The 16,756-nt window shown below is 67.4% G+C and overlaps 1 protein-coding gene across 1 annotated transcript; it reads left to right on the top strand.

The window, feature by feature from the left end:
* Positions 1–1,055: 1,055 nt before the first annotated feature.
* CAMK2B (calcium/calmodulin dependent protein kinase II beta) lies at positions 1,056–16,684 on the top strand. Its single transcript, XM_048928070.1, is given in 21 exon segments — positions 1,056–1,233; positions 3,463–3,557; positions 3,858–3,917; positions 5,356–5,410; positions 5,516–5,581; positions 7,527–7,599; positions 7,818–7,920; positions 7,986–8,069; positions 8,689–8,783; positions 8,874–8,996; positions 9,071–9,154; positions 9,730–9,772; positions 10,046–10,062; positions 10,064–10,115; positions 11,857–11,897; positions 11,990–12,061; positions 12,939–12,983; positions 13,187–13,235; positions 14,285–14,360; positions 14,423–14,517; positions 15,209–16,684. Coding segments are annotated over 21 exon segments (1,626 nt in total). The 5' UTR covers positions 1,056–1,168; the 3' UTR covers positions 15,442–16,684.
* The last annotated feature ends 72 nt before the right edge of the window (positions 16,685–16,756 follow it).

Genomic DNA, 16,756 nt, shown 5'->3' with positions numbered 1-16,756 from the left:
CCGCTCCTGGTGGGGTCTCCACCGCTTGTGGGGACGCGGCTGGTCACGGGGAGGCTGCCACCCATGAGGACAACACTGCCTGTGGGGCACTGCCACCCCCGGGGACACCGCAACCTGTGGGGCCGTTGCCACCCGTAGGGACGCGCTGCCACTTATGGGGACGCCACCGCCCGTGGTGATGCTCCCAGCCACAGGGACGCGCGCTGTTCCCAGCCCCACTCGAAGGCCCCTTCAGCCCCGTGGGGCAGCGGCATCCCGAGGTGCTCGCTGGGACATCGGGGTCCCTTGGGGTTCGGGGGCCCCTCCTCGTCCCCTCCTCATCCCCGGTGGCAGCGCACAGCCGCAGCCCCACGGCCGCCCACGGTCGCCATGGCAACGCCGCCCACCGCCCACTCGCGCTCCCCCCCCCACCGTGGGCCCCGTTCCCACGGCTCCGCCCACGGGGTGGGATATAATGTCACCGTGTCGTCCCCCCCCTCCCCTCCCCGTAGCGTTGGTGGGCTCGGGGGGGTCCCTCGGGGAACGGGGGATTTGGGGAGTTTCCCCCCCCCTCCCCACGCGTGTTGTGGGGGAGTCCTGAGGGGGGGGCGAGTGGGGGGTGGGGCGTGGATTGCACAACGTTTGGGGACCTTGAGGGGGAGTGGGGGGGTCGCGGTGGGGGGGGGGGGGGTGTGCGGGGGGAGCTGCTGTGGGGTGGGGGTACATATGGAGAGGGGTTTGTGCGGGGATATTTGGGGGGGGGTTAGAGGTGGGCGGTTGGTGACGGGGGAATTTATGGATGGGGGGGGTCTGGATTTGGGGGTATTTGGGACAGAGGGGGTCTGGATGCGGCGCCGTCTGGGGGGGGTCGGGCTCGGTCCGGCTGCGCGCCCCGCCGCTGCCTTTACGGAGGGGCTCCGGAGGGGCGGGGATTGGGGCGGGGTGGGGGGGGGGGATCCCTGTGGGCGGGGGGGGGGCAGCCCCGGGCTGGAGCCTCCCCCGGGCGGCAGCGCCTCCCCCTCCTTCCTCCCCCTCCTCCTCCTCCTCCTCCTCCTCTCCGCGTCCCGCACCCCCCCGCGCCGGGCGGGGCCGAGCGGAGCCGAGCGGAGCCGAGCGGAGCCGAAGAGGAGCGGACGGAGCGGAGCGGGCGCTCAGAGCGCTCGGCGCGGCGCGGGGCGGCAGCAGCAGCATGGCCACCACCGTGCCCTGCACCCGCTTCACCGACGAGTATCAGCTCTACGAGGAGATCGGCAAGTAAGGGCCGGCGCGGCGCGGCTTTGGGGTCCGCTGTGGGGGGGGTTGGGTCGGGGCCCCCCGCAGCCGTGACGCATTTCGGAGCCGAACACCCGCCCCCCCCGCCCCCCCCACAGGGACCCCAATGTAGAACCAGCCCCCCCCCAGCCCCCCCTCCGGCCCCGCCCGCATCGGGACCGGCCCTGTCCCCCTCCAGCCCCCCCACCATGGGACCCCCCCGCAGGGGCCCCCCCCAGCCGCCCCACTGCCCCATACCCCATATACCCCATACCCCCGTATACCGCATAGCCCGCCGTAGCCCCTATAGCCCCCCCGTTCCCATAGCCCCCCCACAGCTTCCCCGCTCCCTGCAGCCCCCCCCCCCAACCCCGTAACCCCCCTTATCCTAACCCTAACCCCAGTCCCTACAATCCCCATATAGCCCCCACAGCCCCCATAACCTTCCCCATTTCTCCTAGAGCCCCACAGCCCCTTTAGCCCCCTCCAGTCCCTATGGCCCCTCCCAGTGCCCATAGCCCCCGCAGCCCTATAGGTCCCCCCCGGCCTCACAGACCCCATCCGTTCCCTGCCCTACAAAGCCCTGACCCCCCCACTCCCATAACGCACCCCCGGCCCTTACACCCCCCCACCTTCTGCAGATCCCCCACCCCTGCAGGCTCCTCTCTGGACCCCCCCAGTTCCTACAGCCCTCAGGTTCCTGCAGACCCCTCCTCACTATAAACTCCCCCCACTTTCTATTGACCCCCATTCCTCCCAGACCCTTCAGTTCCTACAGAGCCCCCCCAGTCCTTATAGCCCCCAGGTTCCCATAAAGACCCCCTCAAGTCTTCCCACTCCTTCCAGCTCCCCCCAAAGCTCCCAGCCCCCCCAGTCCCCATAGCCCAGCATTGTGCAGCCCCTGTTCCCTGTCCCCCCTCAATTCCCTGTAACCACCCCCAGATCCCATGCCCCCCCCCCATTCCCTGCAGCACCCCCTTTTCCTACAAACCGTGGATCCCACAGCTCCCCACCCTTCCCTGCCCTGCTCCCCTTGCCCCCCCACCCCATTTTGCAGCTGTCATCCCTACCGACCCCCCCAGATCTCTATAGACCACCCCTCCCCCAACCTCATCTCCCCTTCAGCCCCCCCATCCTCTCCTGGGCCTTATATAACTCCACACAGCCCCCCTGATCCATACAAGGCCAACCCTTTGGGACCCCCCCAGTCGTTAAAGACCCCCGTGAGACCTTTGAGACCTCCCCCATTCCGAAGACCCTTGGACCCCCCCAAATCCGTAGGGACCCCAATTCTTAAAGACCCCCCCCTCATCCCTTAGACCCCCCCCCGAGGCCTTTTGGACCCCTGGTTCATTTTGGGGGGTCCCTTGGAGGTGCTGGGGGGGGGGGGTCTGTGCTGCCTCTCCATCCCCAACCCGCAGCCATCCCAGGTTGCCATGGCAACGGGGCTGCCTCCCCATCTCAGTGTCACCGCCAGCGCCACGCGTCCCCCCCCAGCCCTGCAGCCCCCCCTTGGGGAAACTGAGGCACTGGGTGGCTGGGGGGGGGTACAACAATCCCTGTTACCTCCTGTGGCCCTCAGGTGTGTGTGTGTGGGGGGGGGTCAGACCCTAGGGGGCTCCCAGTGGTGGCAGGGCCTCGGGGACCCCCCCGTGTGTGCCAGGGGGGGCACAGCGAGGACACAGCAGTGGCGACTGTGACCCCTTTGGGTGCCCCCCCCCCCCCCCCATCCCCCGGGGGCTGTGACCCCCATTCAGAGCGCGGTGCCGCCGGGTGGGGACATTTGGGGGGGGGGGGGGGGGGCACACAGAGCTCGAGCGGTGCTGTGGGGGGAGCGGTGGCGCTGCCGCTGGTGGCCGCATCGCTGTCTCCAATCCTGGGGGGGGCCGCTGTCCCTGCGCCCACCCCCACCACCATCCGGGCCACCGCCGTCCCCATGGCAACGTGCTGCGGGTGCCGGCTGCTGCCCACGCCGCCGCGACCCCCCCACCGTGCCACCCGCTCCCCACATTGTCACCACACCGTGCCATCCCCCCCCCCCCCCCCCCAAAATCCCCATAGCTTGGGGGCGTTTGGGGGTGTCCCCCCCCCGCCCCCCCCCAGCTGCTGGGGTTCACCCGGCGCTGAGTCACGGCCGTGGGTGCTGAGTCATGGGGAGGGGGTCGGGGGGACGGGGGGGCCGTGCTGGGGGGTGGGGGGTGGTGACACTGAGCGCGTCCCCATCGTCCCCAGGGGGGCTTTCTCGGTGGTCCGGCGCTGCGTCAAGCTGTGCACCGGCCATGAGTATGCTGCCAAGATCATCAACACCAAGAAGCTCTCAGCCAGAGGTAGGGACCCCCACAGCCCCCCCACGGCCCCACATCCCCTGTGCTGTGACACCGCTGCTGCCCCTGTGCTGTGACACCGCTGCTGCCCCATGGGGCTGTGCCATCCCGCTCCCATCCTGCTGCCCCACTGGGCCCCGGGTGTGCGTGGATGTGTGAGTGTGTGAGTGTGAGCTGTGTGAGTGTGAGCTGTGTGAGTGTGAGCTGTGTGAGTGCACTGAGTGTGAGCAGTGGAGGGGGGCTGAGGGTTGGGCTGGGGGCAGTGACAGCGAGGTGACGGCGGTGGCTCTCGCTGTGCCCCAGACCACCAGAAGCTGGAGAGGGAGGCGCGCATCTGCCGGCTGCTGAAACACTCCAACATCGGTGAGCGGGGTGGGGGCGGCTGGGTGGCGTTTGGGGACACGGGGGGTGGCACCTGGATGCTGCCGGGTGACGCTTATGGGCAATAGGGTGGCACCTGGGGGTGTGGGGTGGCACCTCGGTGCTACAGAGTGACACTAATGGACACCTGGGTGGCGACTGGGGGCAGGCGGGGTGGCAGCTGGGTACTGCTGGGTGGCATTTATGGATAGCAAGGGACACCTGGGGGCAGTTGGGTGGCATTGAGGAAGCTCCTGGGGGCGGCTGGGTGGGACCTGGGGGCAGCTGGGTGGCAGCCGGGTGACACTTGAGAACAGGCTGGGTGGCATCTGGGTGCTGCTGGGTGACACTTATGGACAGTAGGGTGGCACTTCAGGACGGCTGGGTGGCACCTGGGTGACACTTGGAGACAGGCCGGGTGACATCTGTGCGCTGCTGGGTGGCGTTTATGGACACCAGGTGGCACCTGGGGACAACTGGGTGGCACATAAGGGTGTACAGTGAAACCTTGGTGCTGCTGGGGACATCAGGTGGCGCCTGGGGACACCTGACTGGCAACTGGGGGTGCAGGGTGGCACCTCAGTGCTGAGGAGTGGCAGTTATGGACACCTGGGTGGCACCTGGGAGCAGGCTGAGTGGCACCTGAGTGCTGCTGGGCAGCATTTATGGATAGCAGGGGGTGCCTGGGGACAATTGGGTGGCACCTGGAGTCGCAGAGTGGCACCTGGGGGCTGCTGGTGGCATTTATGGACACCAGGGTGGCACCTGGAGACAGGTTGGCAACTGGGGCTGTGGGTGGGGTGGCACTTGGGTGCTGCAGATCGATACTTATGGACACCTGGGTGGCACCTGGGTGACATTTGGGAGCAGGCCAGGTGACATCTAGGGACAGCTGGGTGACTCTTATGGACACCAGGTGGCGCCTGCGGACAGCTGGGTGGCACAGGGTGGCACACGGGGAGAGGCTGGGTGGCACCTGGGGGAGCTGCTGGGGACACCAGGTGGCACCCGGTGGTGAGGGGCAGCACCTGGGGACTGCTGGGTGACACTTGTGTCACCAGGGTGGCACTCGGGTCAGCTGGTTGGCACCTGGGTGGCACTTGGGGACAGGCCAGGTGGCACTTGGGTGCTGCTGGGGGGCACCAGGTGGCACCCGGGGATCTCTGGGTGGCATCTGGGTGCTGCTGGGTGGCACTTATGGACACCGGGTGACACCTGGTGGCGCTTGGTGACACACGAGGTGCCACCTGAGGAAGTGCTGGGTGACATGTAGGGACACGTGGGTGCTGCTGGGTGCCGCGGGGATGCTTTGGGGACACTGAGGGCAGGCTGGGTGCTGCTGGGGACGCACCGGGTGTCCCCATATAGGGCGTGCTGGGTGACACGTGGGGGGGGTCGGGCGCCACCCCGCCGTCCCCTCAGCCCGTCCCTGTCCCCACAGTGCGGCTCCACGACAGCATCTCGGAGGAGGGCTTCCACTACCTCGTGTTCGACCTGTGAGTGCGGGGCGACCCGGCGGGGGTCCCCAAAAGGTGGGGGGTCCCAGATGGGGTCGGCGACGGGGCTGACGGCGCGGTGTCCCCGCGGCGCTGTGCCCGCAGGGTGACGGGCGGGGAGCTGTTCGAGGACATCGTGGCCCGCGAATACTACAGCGAGGCGGACGCCAGGTGAGGCCCCCCGGCCCCGGGCGCTGCGGGGGGGGGCGCGGGGTGCGGGAGGAGCCGGGACGCCGCGCTGCGGGCCGGGGGCAGCGCCCGTCACCCCCGTTTCCCCCGTCCCCCCCTCCGCCCCTCGGCTCCATCCCGCTTCGGGGCCGCCCCGTGTCCCTCCCCCCCCCCCCCCCCCCCGGTGCTGCCCTGTGTGCCGCCGTCTGCCCGTCCCGTGGTCTCTGGGCTTTCACAACATTGTTTCTCCCCTTCTCTCGTTCCCCCCCATCTCCCCCCGTTCCCCCCCCCCCCCCGCTCCCCGGCCCCATCCCCGCTCCTTTGTCCCCCGTCCCCGTTGTCCCCTCCCCCCCGTCTCCCATCACGCGTGGCTCTGTGATGTCCGTGTGTCCACGTCTCTCTGTCTGTCCTACCGCTGCCCCTCCGCTAGCTGCTCCCCCCCCTCCCCCTTCCCCACGTTTTGCCTCCTCCGATCCCTTAATCCCCCCCACCGCCTCACTGCCCCACAACCCCACGCCCGCTCCTTTCCCCCCTGCCTGCCCCATAACCCCTCACCTGCCCCCCCGACCTGCTCCCATAACTTCTCCGTACCCCCGGCCCTGCCTTACACGCCCTCATCTGCCCCCCAACCCCACACCTGCCGCCCCTGCCCCCCTGCCTTTAAACCCAACCCCCATCCCTGCCCTCCTGCCCCATAAACCCGCCCCACACCCACCTTATAACCCCTAACCTGCTCCCCTGCCCCCTTCATCCCATACCTGCCCCCTCCCCCCCATCTGCCCCACATGCCCTAACCCACCCCACACCTACTCTATAACCCCAAACCTGCCCCCCCCCGTGCCCCCCATCTCGCCCCATCCCGCCGCCCCCCGCCCCCCGTTTTGTTTTGCAGTCACTGTGTCCATGAGCTATTAGCACGCGTTTCTCACACCCATCACTTTGCCTTTGCGCGCAGGCAGCTTCAGGTCAGTATAAACGGGGAAGGGGTCCGGGGGGGGCTGTGCCCCCCGCCCAGCCGGAGCCTCGCGCTCCCCCTCTCCGCACCCCCAGCTTTGGGGCTTCCTCCTCCTTTCTCCAATTTCCCCCTTGAAAAAGAAAAAGAAAAAGATAAATTTAAACAATCACTTTTTTTTGGTCCCTCTCCGCTCCCCCTCCAAAAGGAATCATTACAGAAGCCCTCAACAATGCTAAGCTGTGGGGAGGTCGCCCCCGCTTCCCCCCCCACCCCCCGGTGCCCCATTCACCCCCATTTCAGCTCTCATCTCCCGCTCCTCCCTCTCTTGTCTCGTCTCATTGCCCTCCCGCTCCCTGTCCGTCCTGTCTGGGGGTCCCCAGCGATGGGGGGGGGCACAGCGGCACCCGGTGTCCCGTCCCCCCCCCCCAACTTTCCCCCCCCAGCTCTCCTTGGGGTGGGGGGCGCCCGTGTGTGCAGCACAGCGTGGCTGAGTGGGTTTGGGTCGAGGTTTGGGGTTGGGGTCAGGGTTATGGTTTGGGGTCAGGGCCACAGGTTAAGGGTTAAGGTCAGGGTTAGGGTGAAGGGTAGGGTCAGTTTGGGTCTGGATTTGGGGTAGGGTCGTGGTACAGATTAGTGTGAACATTAGGGTTATGGTTTGGGGTCAGAGCTTAAGGTCAGGGTGAGGGTTAGGTTTATAGTTTGGGGTCAGGGTTATGATTTGGGGTCAGTGTTAAGGTAATGGTTTAGAGTTAGGGTCAGGGTAAAGGGGTCGAGGTTTGAATCGGGGTTTGGGGTTAGGGTTGTGATTTGAGTTCAGGGTTCAGGGTTAGGGGTCGGGTTAAAGAGTCAGGGTATGGGGTTAGGCTCAGCGTTAGGGCTGTGGTTTGGGGTCAGGGTTAGGCTCGGCATCAGGGTTGGGGGTCGCTGTGCCCCCACAGTGGGGTGGGTCGGGGGCTGGTGGTGCCTGCTGACCCCTGGGCTGTTTGCCCGCAGCCACTGCATCCAGCAGATCCTGGAGGCCGTCCTGCACTGTCACCAAATGGGGGTCGTGCACAGAGACCTCAAGGTGAGCGCGGCTGCTGCGGCCCTCTGCGTCCTGTGGGTCTGCGGCCCTGGGGGCGGGGGGGCACCCTGCCCTACAACACACCGGCCATGGGGTGATGATGTGGGGCAATGATGCGGGGCGACGATGCGGGGTGATGATGTGGGGTGATGATGTGGGGTGATGGTGTGGGGTGATGGTGTGGGGTGATGATATGGGGCCGCCCCCCATCCCTCCTGCAGCCGGAGAACCTCCTGCTGGCCAGCAAGTGTAAGGGCGCGGCGGTGAAGCTGGCCGACTTTGGGCTGGCCATCGAGGTGCAGGGCGATCAGCAGGCCTGGTTCGGTGAGTGCCCCCCCCCCCGGCCCCCCCGCAGCCCCGGCCCCCCGCTCAGCCCCTGCCCCATCCAGGCTTCGCCGGCACGCCCGGCTACCTGTCCCCCGAGGTGCTGCGCAAGGAGGCCTACGGCAAACCTGTGGACATCTGGGCCTGCGGTAAGGGCGCTGCGGGACCCCCGCCCTGACCCCGGGACCCCCATCGCCTGCATCCCGTCCCTGTCCCTCCTGTCCCCGCTCCCATCCCCTCTGTCCCGTCCATCCCGTCTCCGTCCCCATTCTGGTCCCCATCCTGATCCCACGCTGGTTCCTTCCCAGTCCCTGTACTGGACCCGTTCCACTCTATCCTGGTCCCCACCCATATCCCCAAAGGGATTCCCACCCTGCTCCCATCCCGCTCCCCATCCTGGTTCTGTTCCAGTCCTGACCCCCATCCCCATCCCCATCCCCATCCCATCCCCATCCCATCCCCATCCCATCCCCATCCCATTCCATCCCATCCCACCCCCATCCCATCCCCATCCCCATCCCACTCCTCACTGACTCCCATCCCAGTCCCTTTCCCAGCTGCTCCCCGCTCTGATCCCATTGCAGTTCATCCTGCTCCCAATCCAGTTTACACTGCTGCCCGCCCCGGTCTCTGCACCGACCCCCATCCCAGTTCCCACACCCGCTTCCATCCCAGTCCCCACGTTGATCCCGCTGCAGTCTTTGCTGACCCCCCGCCCCCCCATCGCTGCCCCCCGCTGCCAGTCGTGCTGACGTCTGTGTGGCACAGGGGTGATCCTCTACATCCTGCTGGTGGGATACCCGCCCTTCTGGGACGAGGACCAGCACAAGCTGTACCAGCAGATCAAGGCGGGCGCCTACGATGTGAGTGCGCCGTCACCCCCCGGCCCCCCCTGCAGGGACGGAGGCTCACGGCCGCCCCCCTCCCCGCCCCGTCCTGCTGTGTCCCCGCAGTTCCCCTCCCCCGAGTGGGACACAGTCACCCCCGAAGCCAAGAACCTCATCAACCAGATGCTGACCATCAACCCCGCCAAGCGCATCACGGCCCACGAGGCCCTCAAACACCCGTGGGTCTGCGTAAGTGTTGCCCCCCCCCCATCCCACGCCGTCCCCATGGGACGCGCTCCCTGCTGACCCCGCTGTCCCCACAGCAACGCTCCACCGTGGCCTCCATGATGCACAGACAGGAGACGGTGGAGTGCCTGAAGAAGTTCAACGCCCGCAGGAAGCTGAAGGTGGGCCGGGGTCCCATCCCAGCACGTCCCGCTCCGCCCCGCTGTGTCCCCATCCCACCATGGCCGTGTCCCCATCCTGCCGTGTCCCCACACCTTCCCGTGTCCCTCAGCCCCATCCCGGTGCTCTCCCCTCTCCCCCGGTTCCATCGCAGGACATCCCGGTCTGACTGCAGCCCCATCGCAGGGCTTTGCTGTGTTCCGTATCTCCCTCTCCCTCCCTGACCGCATCCCACTGTGTCACCATGGCACCCCCTTGTGTCCCACGGTCCCCTTTTGGGACGTCCCAGTGCCCAACTTTGTCCCCGGCCCCATCCCACCCGTGTCCTGATGCTCCCCATGTCCCAGCGCAGCCGCATCCTGGTGTCACCTGTCTGTGCTGCGGTGTCACCCTGGCCATGTCGCGGTGTCACCCTGGCCATGTCACAGTGTCACCTGGCTTGGTTTCAGTCCTCCCTGCCTTCCCGTGTCCCCCAGCGGTGTCCTGGGTGTCCCTGTGCTTTCCCAGCCGTATCCCCCTGCCACCCCCCCGCATTACCCCCCCGTCCCGGTGCCGCTCTGACCCGCTGCCATTGCAGGGCGCCATCCTCACCACCATGCTGGCCACCCGGAACTTCTCAGGTGAGCCCCCCTCCCTCCCGGCCCCGGGACGCCTCGCCACCCCCCGCGTCCCCGGGCCTGGCCCCGCTCGCTGCCGCTCTCTTTCTCTCTTTCCCCCTCCCTCCAAACTCCCCCCACCCCATTTTGACGCCAGGACGGCTGCGCCGTGCGGTAACGGGGCTGGGGGGGGGGGAAGCCAGGAGGCGACGTGGGGTGACCCCCAGCAGGGCCTCCCGCCCCGTGCCCACCTAACGGGGTCGCTTCCTTTCTCTCCTCTCGCTGCCCGCCCCGCAGTGGGCAGACAGACCACCCGCGCCTCCCTCCATGTCGGCCGCCGCGGCCCCCCTGGGGCTGGTGGAACAAGGTAGACGCCGCACGGACCCCCCCCGTGCCGCCTGCTTGCCTCTGGTCCCCCCCACCCCACTCCTCCTCCTCCTCCTCTTCCTCCCCCTCCAGGCTCGGGGTCCCTCCTCGGGAATGGCACCGCACGCATGGGACCCGCCCCCCCAGTCTGCCTGTCCACCTCTCTGCCTGTGTCCCCCCAACCCCCGGCTGCTCCTGGGGAGGGAGGTGCCTCCCCACCCCCCCCCGCTGGCACACGGTGTCCCTGTCACCGCTTGTGTCCCCACACCGGGGCTGCGTGGGGCCGTGGGCTGCGGGTGCTTCCTGTGCCACAGTGCTGTGGGACCCAAAAGCCCTCGCGTCACCCAGGACCCCCACAGCACCCAGGATGCTCACGGTCCTTGGGACCCCTGTGTCACTCAGGACCCCATGGGATATGGCATCCCTATGGCACGTGGGATCCCCGTGTCACCCAGGACCCTGTGTCACCTGGGATCCCCATGGCACATGGGACCCTCGTGGTACCTGGCACCCCTTTGGTACCCAAGACCCCCCTGTGTCACCTGGGACCTTCCATGTCACCAGGGACCCCTGTGGCAGCTGGAAGCCTTGCGGCACCCGGCACCCGTGGTGACACCTGGGACCCCTATGGCCCCCAGCCCCCTGCCGGGACCCACTGTGGCACCCCATGGCCCCCAGCACCCATCGTAGCACCCATCACCCGATGGCACACAGTGGGATGGGGGGGGTCAGGGAGAATTTCAGAGCCAACCTCCCCCTCCCCACCCCACATTTGGGGGTGTGCCGACCCCAAGGCTGCTGCTCCATCCCACAGCATCGCTCTGCTGCAGGGGGGCTGCGCTGCTGCATGGGGGCTGCACCCGTGCATGGGGGAAGCGGTGCCGCTGCATGGGGGGGGGGGGGAGGGGCTTCGTGCAAGCACATGGGAGGGGGCTGCATTGCCGCATGGGGGCTGCATTCCCCTCTGGGGGCTGCGCTGCAGTGTGCCCGCACGGCCCCGTTGCGCTGCAGCCGGTGTTTTGTGGTGCCGCGAAACACTCGGCGGGTCTTAAACCCCCCCACAGCCAGCGAGCCCCCCCCGGGGACCCTCCCGATGGCTCTGGTTTAGACCCCGACCCCCAGCGCCGCAGCCCCCAGCCCCGCTTCCCGAGGAGGGCCCGCACCCCGGGGACACGGCTGTGCCACGGGGGTGTCCCCGTGTCCTCCCCCGCCCTTCCCCGTACCCCCCCCCCCCCCCACCAAATGGGTCCCGCGCTGACCCCCCCCCGGCGCTGCCATCCCCGACACGGCCCGCTGAGGACGGAGCTGAGGACGCCCGCAGGTGACACCGGCGCTGGAGGGGGGGACACAGCGGCGCGCCCCCCCCCTGTGCCGCGCGCCCCCCGCCCCACATAGGTCAGGCCAGGAGGGGCGGCCGCCCCACGTCCCGGTGTCCCCCTGCACGGTTTGCGGGGTCCGGGGCCGCCGCCTGCGCTCAGAGACGATTTTTGTGTTTTTCTGTTTTGTTTTTCCCTTTTCCCCCCTTTTTTTCCCCACCCCCCCCCTTCCTCTCTCTCTCGCCCCCTTCTCTGTCTCTCTCTCTCTCTCTCTCTCTCTCGCTTTCCTCTCTGCATTTCTCCAAGGTAAGCCAACCCCCGGCCCCCGCTGTGCCTCCCCCGGTGCCCCCCCGGGACGGGAGGGGACGGTGGCCCTGTCCCCACGCGGGGACACGCAGCTCTGACCCTCTGCTTTCTCCCCCGCAGCAGCTAAGAGCCTGCTCAACAAGAAGGCTGACGGCGTCAAGGTGAGGGGACGGGGGGTGGGGGGTGGGGGTCACAAACGGGGTGACCCCCCCTCGGGCTGCCCTCGCTGATCCCCCCACGTCCGTCCCCGCAGCCCCAGACCAACAGCACCAAAGGCAGCGCCGGCGTCACCAGCCCCAAGGGGACGCTGCCGCCCGCAGCGCTGGTAGGTGCCTCCCCCCGCACAACTCCCCCCCCCCCACGCCCCCCCTCCATCCCTCCATCCCATCGCATCCATCGCCATGCTCGCCAGCGGCACGGCCGGTCACGGAGTGGGGAAGGGGGGAGCGGGGACCCCCCCCCAACAGTAAGTGCCCCCCCCGGCAGTCAGTAAGCGCCCCCAAAGCATCGCGGGGCTCACGGCCCCCCCGGCTGCGGTGCAGGATGTGGGCGCAGAGGCAGCTGTGGGGCAGGTGGGTGCGGGAGCGACGCGGGGACAACGCCGGGAGCTGCTGGGGAGGGACGGGGGGGGTCGGGAAGGACGCGGGCCGCGGACGTGGGGCGGCACCGGGACCCCCGACGGACGGTGGGTGCGGGACGCGTCCCGACCGGCTGCTGGAGGGGAAGAGCGCCGGTCGGCGCGGCGGGGGCCGGGGGGCCGGGCGGCTGCGGGACCTGAAGGCGCCAGGTTTGCCCCAGGACGCCGAGGCGAGGTGGGTGCGGAGCGCGGGCGCGGGGCGCTGTGTGGGGCAGAGCAGGGGGTGCAGAGCCCCCCCACCTCCAGGTCAGAGCACTGGGCTCAGGATGTGGGCTCCGTGTCCCCCGCACGGTGGGTGCAAGACGTGGTCCCCCCCTCCCCCCCTCCCTTTTTCTCCCCCTCTCCTCGCCCTCTCTCAATTAAACCATGTCGCTTTGCTGGACTAACGACTCTCTGCTTCTCTCCCCCCCGCCCTCCCCACCCGCTGTGGGTCTGTGCCTCCGTCCGCGTGCCCCCTGCCCCCCCTCCCCCCCCCCCCCCCACGCCGCTGTGCTCTGGTCTCTCCTCGCCTCCTTCCTCCCCCTCTCTCCTCCCTCCTCCTCTGTCTCTCTTCCTTCTCCTGTAGGAGCCTCAAACTACAGTAATTCATAACCCTGCGGACGGCATTAAGGTATTGCTGCCCCCCTCCGCTTTCCGCCTCCATCCTCCCCCCATCTCCCATCTGTTTGGGGCTGGGGGCTCCCACTGGTCCCAGGGAGGCGTCACCCCCACGGCTGGGGCGCGTGGTTCCCCCCCTCCTCCCCCCAAAATGGGTGCTGACCCCCCCACCCCTCTGTCTCTCCCCCCGCACCGCTGCCCCCCCCCCGCCGGCAGGAGTCGTCCGACAGCACCAACACCACCATCGAGGACGAGGACACCAAAGGTGATGGGGATGGGGGAGGGTGGGGGCGTTGGGGGCACTGAGTTGCATTAGAATGGAGCTGGGATGCACTGGAATGGCACTGGGAAGCACTGGGACGAAGCTAGGAGACACTGGGATGTACTGGGATGGAGCCAGGATGCAATGGAATGGTGCTGGGATGTACTGGAATGATGCTGGGATGCACTGGAATGGAGCTAGGATGCATTAAGATGCATTGGAATGGCACTGGGATGGAGCTGGGAGACACTAACATGCGTTGGGATGGCACTGGGATGCACTGGGATGGCACTGGGATGCACTGGAATGGTGCTAGGATGCACTGGGATGCACTGGGATGGCACTGGAATGGTGCTAGGATGCACTGGGTTGCATTGGAATGGCACTGGGATGCACTGGGATGCAATTGGCTGCAGTGAGATGGCATGGGAATGCAGTGGGGCCCTCGGAGGCAGCGCTGGGATGCCTTGGGGTGGCATTGGGATGCGCAGGGTGGAACTGGGGAGTGCTGGGAGGTGACAGAATGGTCCTGCAGTGCACTGGGAAGGGACTGGGATGTACTGAGGTGCGCTGGAATGGCACTGGGGCGCAGCAGGATGGTGCTGTGTCGAGGTGTGCTGGGATGTCCAGTTTGGGTGGCACTGGGGCGCATGGGAAGCAATAGGGCGGTGATGCACTGCACTGGAATGTCAGTGGGGTGTGCAGGGGTGGTGTGGGAGGCACTGAGCCGCACTGGGATGTGCTGGAAGGTCACTGGGGTGGATTTGTTGGCACTGGGATGTCAGTGAGATGTACTGGTCGGAACTGGGATGTGGTGCAGTGCGACAGGATGGCACTGGGGTGTCGGAGTGCACTGGGGTGGCAGTGGGAGCAGGGTGTCAGCATCCCCTCTGTGTCCTCGAGGTCTGTGTGTCCATCCCCACGTCCTCATCATCCACACGTCCGGCTCAGGGGTCGGTCTGTCCCCACGCTGTGCGTCCGTCCGTGTGTCCTCATGGTCTTTGTGTCCCCTCCCCCCTTGGGGCCGTACCGTGACCCCGCTGTCCCCGCAGCCCGCAAGCAGGAGATCATTAAGATCACAGAGCAGCTCATTGAGGCCGTCAACAACGGGGACTTCGAGGCCTACGCGTGAGTGGGGTCGGGGGGGGGCAGGGCTCGGGGGGGGCTGAGGCTGACGCAGCGCTTTGCAGGAAGATCTGCGACCCGGGGCTCACCTCCTTCGAGCCTGAAGCTCTGGGCAACCTGGTGGAGGGCATGGACTTCCACCGCTTCTACTTCGAGAACCGTGAGTGCCGCTGCTGCCTCTCCTCCTGCCTGCCCGTCCTGCCTTCAGTGCCTGCCTGTCATCCCCGTCTCTGTAGCTGTACATCTGCTGCATCCCTGCCTGCATTCTCACCTACATCCCTTCCTTTCCTGCCTCCCTTCCCTTCCTGCCTCCCTTCCCTTCCTGCCTCCCTTCCCTTCCTGCCTTCCTTCCCTTCCTGCTTCCCTTCTCTTCCTGCCTCCCTTCCCTTCCTGCCTCCCTTCCCTTCCTGCTTCCCTTCCCTTCCTGCCTCCCTTCCCTTCCTGCTTCCCTTCCTGCTTCCCTTCTCTTCCTGCTTCCCCCTTCCTGCCTCCCTTCCTGCTTCCCTTCTCTTCCTGCCTCCCTTCCCTTCCTGCCTCCCTTCCCTTCCTGCCTCCCTTCCCTTCCTGCCTCCCCTCCCTTCCTGCCTCCCTTCCCTTCTTGCATCCCCTCCCTTCCTGCCTCCCTTCCCTTCCTGCTTCCCTTCCCTTCCTGCTTCTCTTCCCTTCCTGCCTCCCTTCCCTTCCTGCCTCCCTTCCCTTCCTGCTTCCCTTCCCTTCCTGCCTCCCTTCCCTTCCTGCTTCTCTTCCCTTCCTGCCTCCCTTCCCTTTACCTGCATCCATCCCTCCCCTACCTGCATCCCCGCACCCCACACCCCGCCCCGCCGCCCCGCGCTGACGCTGCCGCCCCGCAGTGCTGTCCAAGAACAACAAACCGATCCACACGACCATCCTGAACCCCCACGTCCACGTCATCGGGGAGGACGCGGCATGCATCGCCTACATCCGCCTCACGCAGTACCTGGACGCGCAGGGCCGCCCGCGCACCAGCCAGTCGGAGGAGACGCGCGTGTGGCACCGCCGCGACGGCAAGTGGCAGAACGTCCACTTCCACGGCTCGGGGGCCCCCGTCGCTCCCCTCCAGTGAAGGTGAGGGCGGCCTGCGGGGGTCCCGCCGCCTCCGGACCCCTCCGAGCGCCCCGGCCCCGTCAGCCCACCCCGAGACCCCCGCCGAGGCCGAGCCGCCGGCCGGGTGCCGCGGTCCCGGAACGCGCGTCCGCATGCCTTGTGCCCCCCCCCTCCCCCCCCGGCCCCTCTCCGCCCGGTGCCTGTGTTTGCAGAAAAAAAAAAGACAAAAAAAAGCCAAAACGACGGAAAACGGTCAAAAATCGCCCCCCTCCCCTTCCCCCACTTCTCCTCCCCACGTTCTTCCTCCCCCAACCACCCGTTGGCACGGAGGGGCCGCCGGAGCACGCGGACGTCCGCGGTGTCCCCCTCCCTCCTCCTCCGTCTGTGCCGGGCTGGGGGGGCTGCCCGGATCCCCCCCCGGCCGTGCTTGTGGAGTTTCGCTGTTGCTGGTGGTGGATGTTGTTCTTTGGACTCCGCTTTCGCTCCTTCCCTCCCCGGGTCCCTGTACATAGAGAGAGCTCTTTATTTTTGAATTCCCGCGGGAGCAGCCGGTGTCGTTCCCCCCCCCATCCGACCCCCACCCACTGCTCCCTGCCCGTAGCTCTGCCCCACAAGTGTGGGGCGCGCCGAGAGTTGGGGGCCAGGAGTTCCGTAATTTGGGGGGGGGGGGAGGGAGGAGGGGGTCCGGCCCTAAGGGCGGGGAGGGGGCGGGGGCTCGGGGCCGACCCAGCACCCAGGCAGCGGCGCAAGCACTTTAGACTAAGAGAAGGGGTCTCTTAGGGGGCACAGGCTGCTGCCCCCCCCCGCATCCGACCCGGCCTCCGGGGGTCACCGCTCTGGGGGGAGAGGGGGAGGGCATCGCCCCACGCCCCCCCCCCCACGCCCCCATCCCGCACCCGTTGTCGCTGGGGCTGTTTGTGGCTGTGGCCGTGGGTCGGGGGGGTTCGGGGGGGCGGGGGTTTATTTTCTGCATGCACTTTGCGCGGGAGCACCTGGAGCGCTAACGCTGTATGTCAGGAGCTGAGCTGAGCTGTTTCTGTCCCATGAATGCTGGTGGATCGTTGCCGAATTTTCTCCCCTCTCCTTTCCACTTTTCTCTCGTTCTTTTCCATCCCTCCCCCTCCCCCCCCCCCCAGCATTTCCCCCCTTCCCTCCTCGGACCCCTTCGTCTTTTCTTTCTGAGCCTTGTAAGTGTAAAAGATGACTGATTTCGTTTTTGTCTCGGGAAAAAAAAACTGCAAATAAATTATGAGGAAAAACAACCGTTGACAAGGAAATCCCGGTGGACGCTGCGGAGCGACCGCGCGCTGCTGCCCGGCCTTTTCCTGTAGGGC

The sequence above is a fragment of the Lagopus muta genome, chromosome 27, assembly GCF_023343835.1.
Source record: "Lagopus muta isolate bLagMut1 chromosome 27, bLagMut1 primary, whole genome shotgun sequence".
NCBI classification, from domain to species: domain Eukaryota; kingdom Metazoa; phylum Chordata; class Aves; order Galliformes; family Phasianidae; genus Lagopus; species Lagopus muta.
The sequence above is the reverse complement of the archived record's forward strand: the minus strand, read 5'-3'. Positions and strand labels throughout refer to the sequence as shown.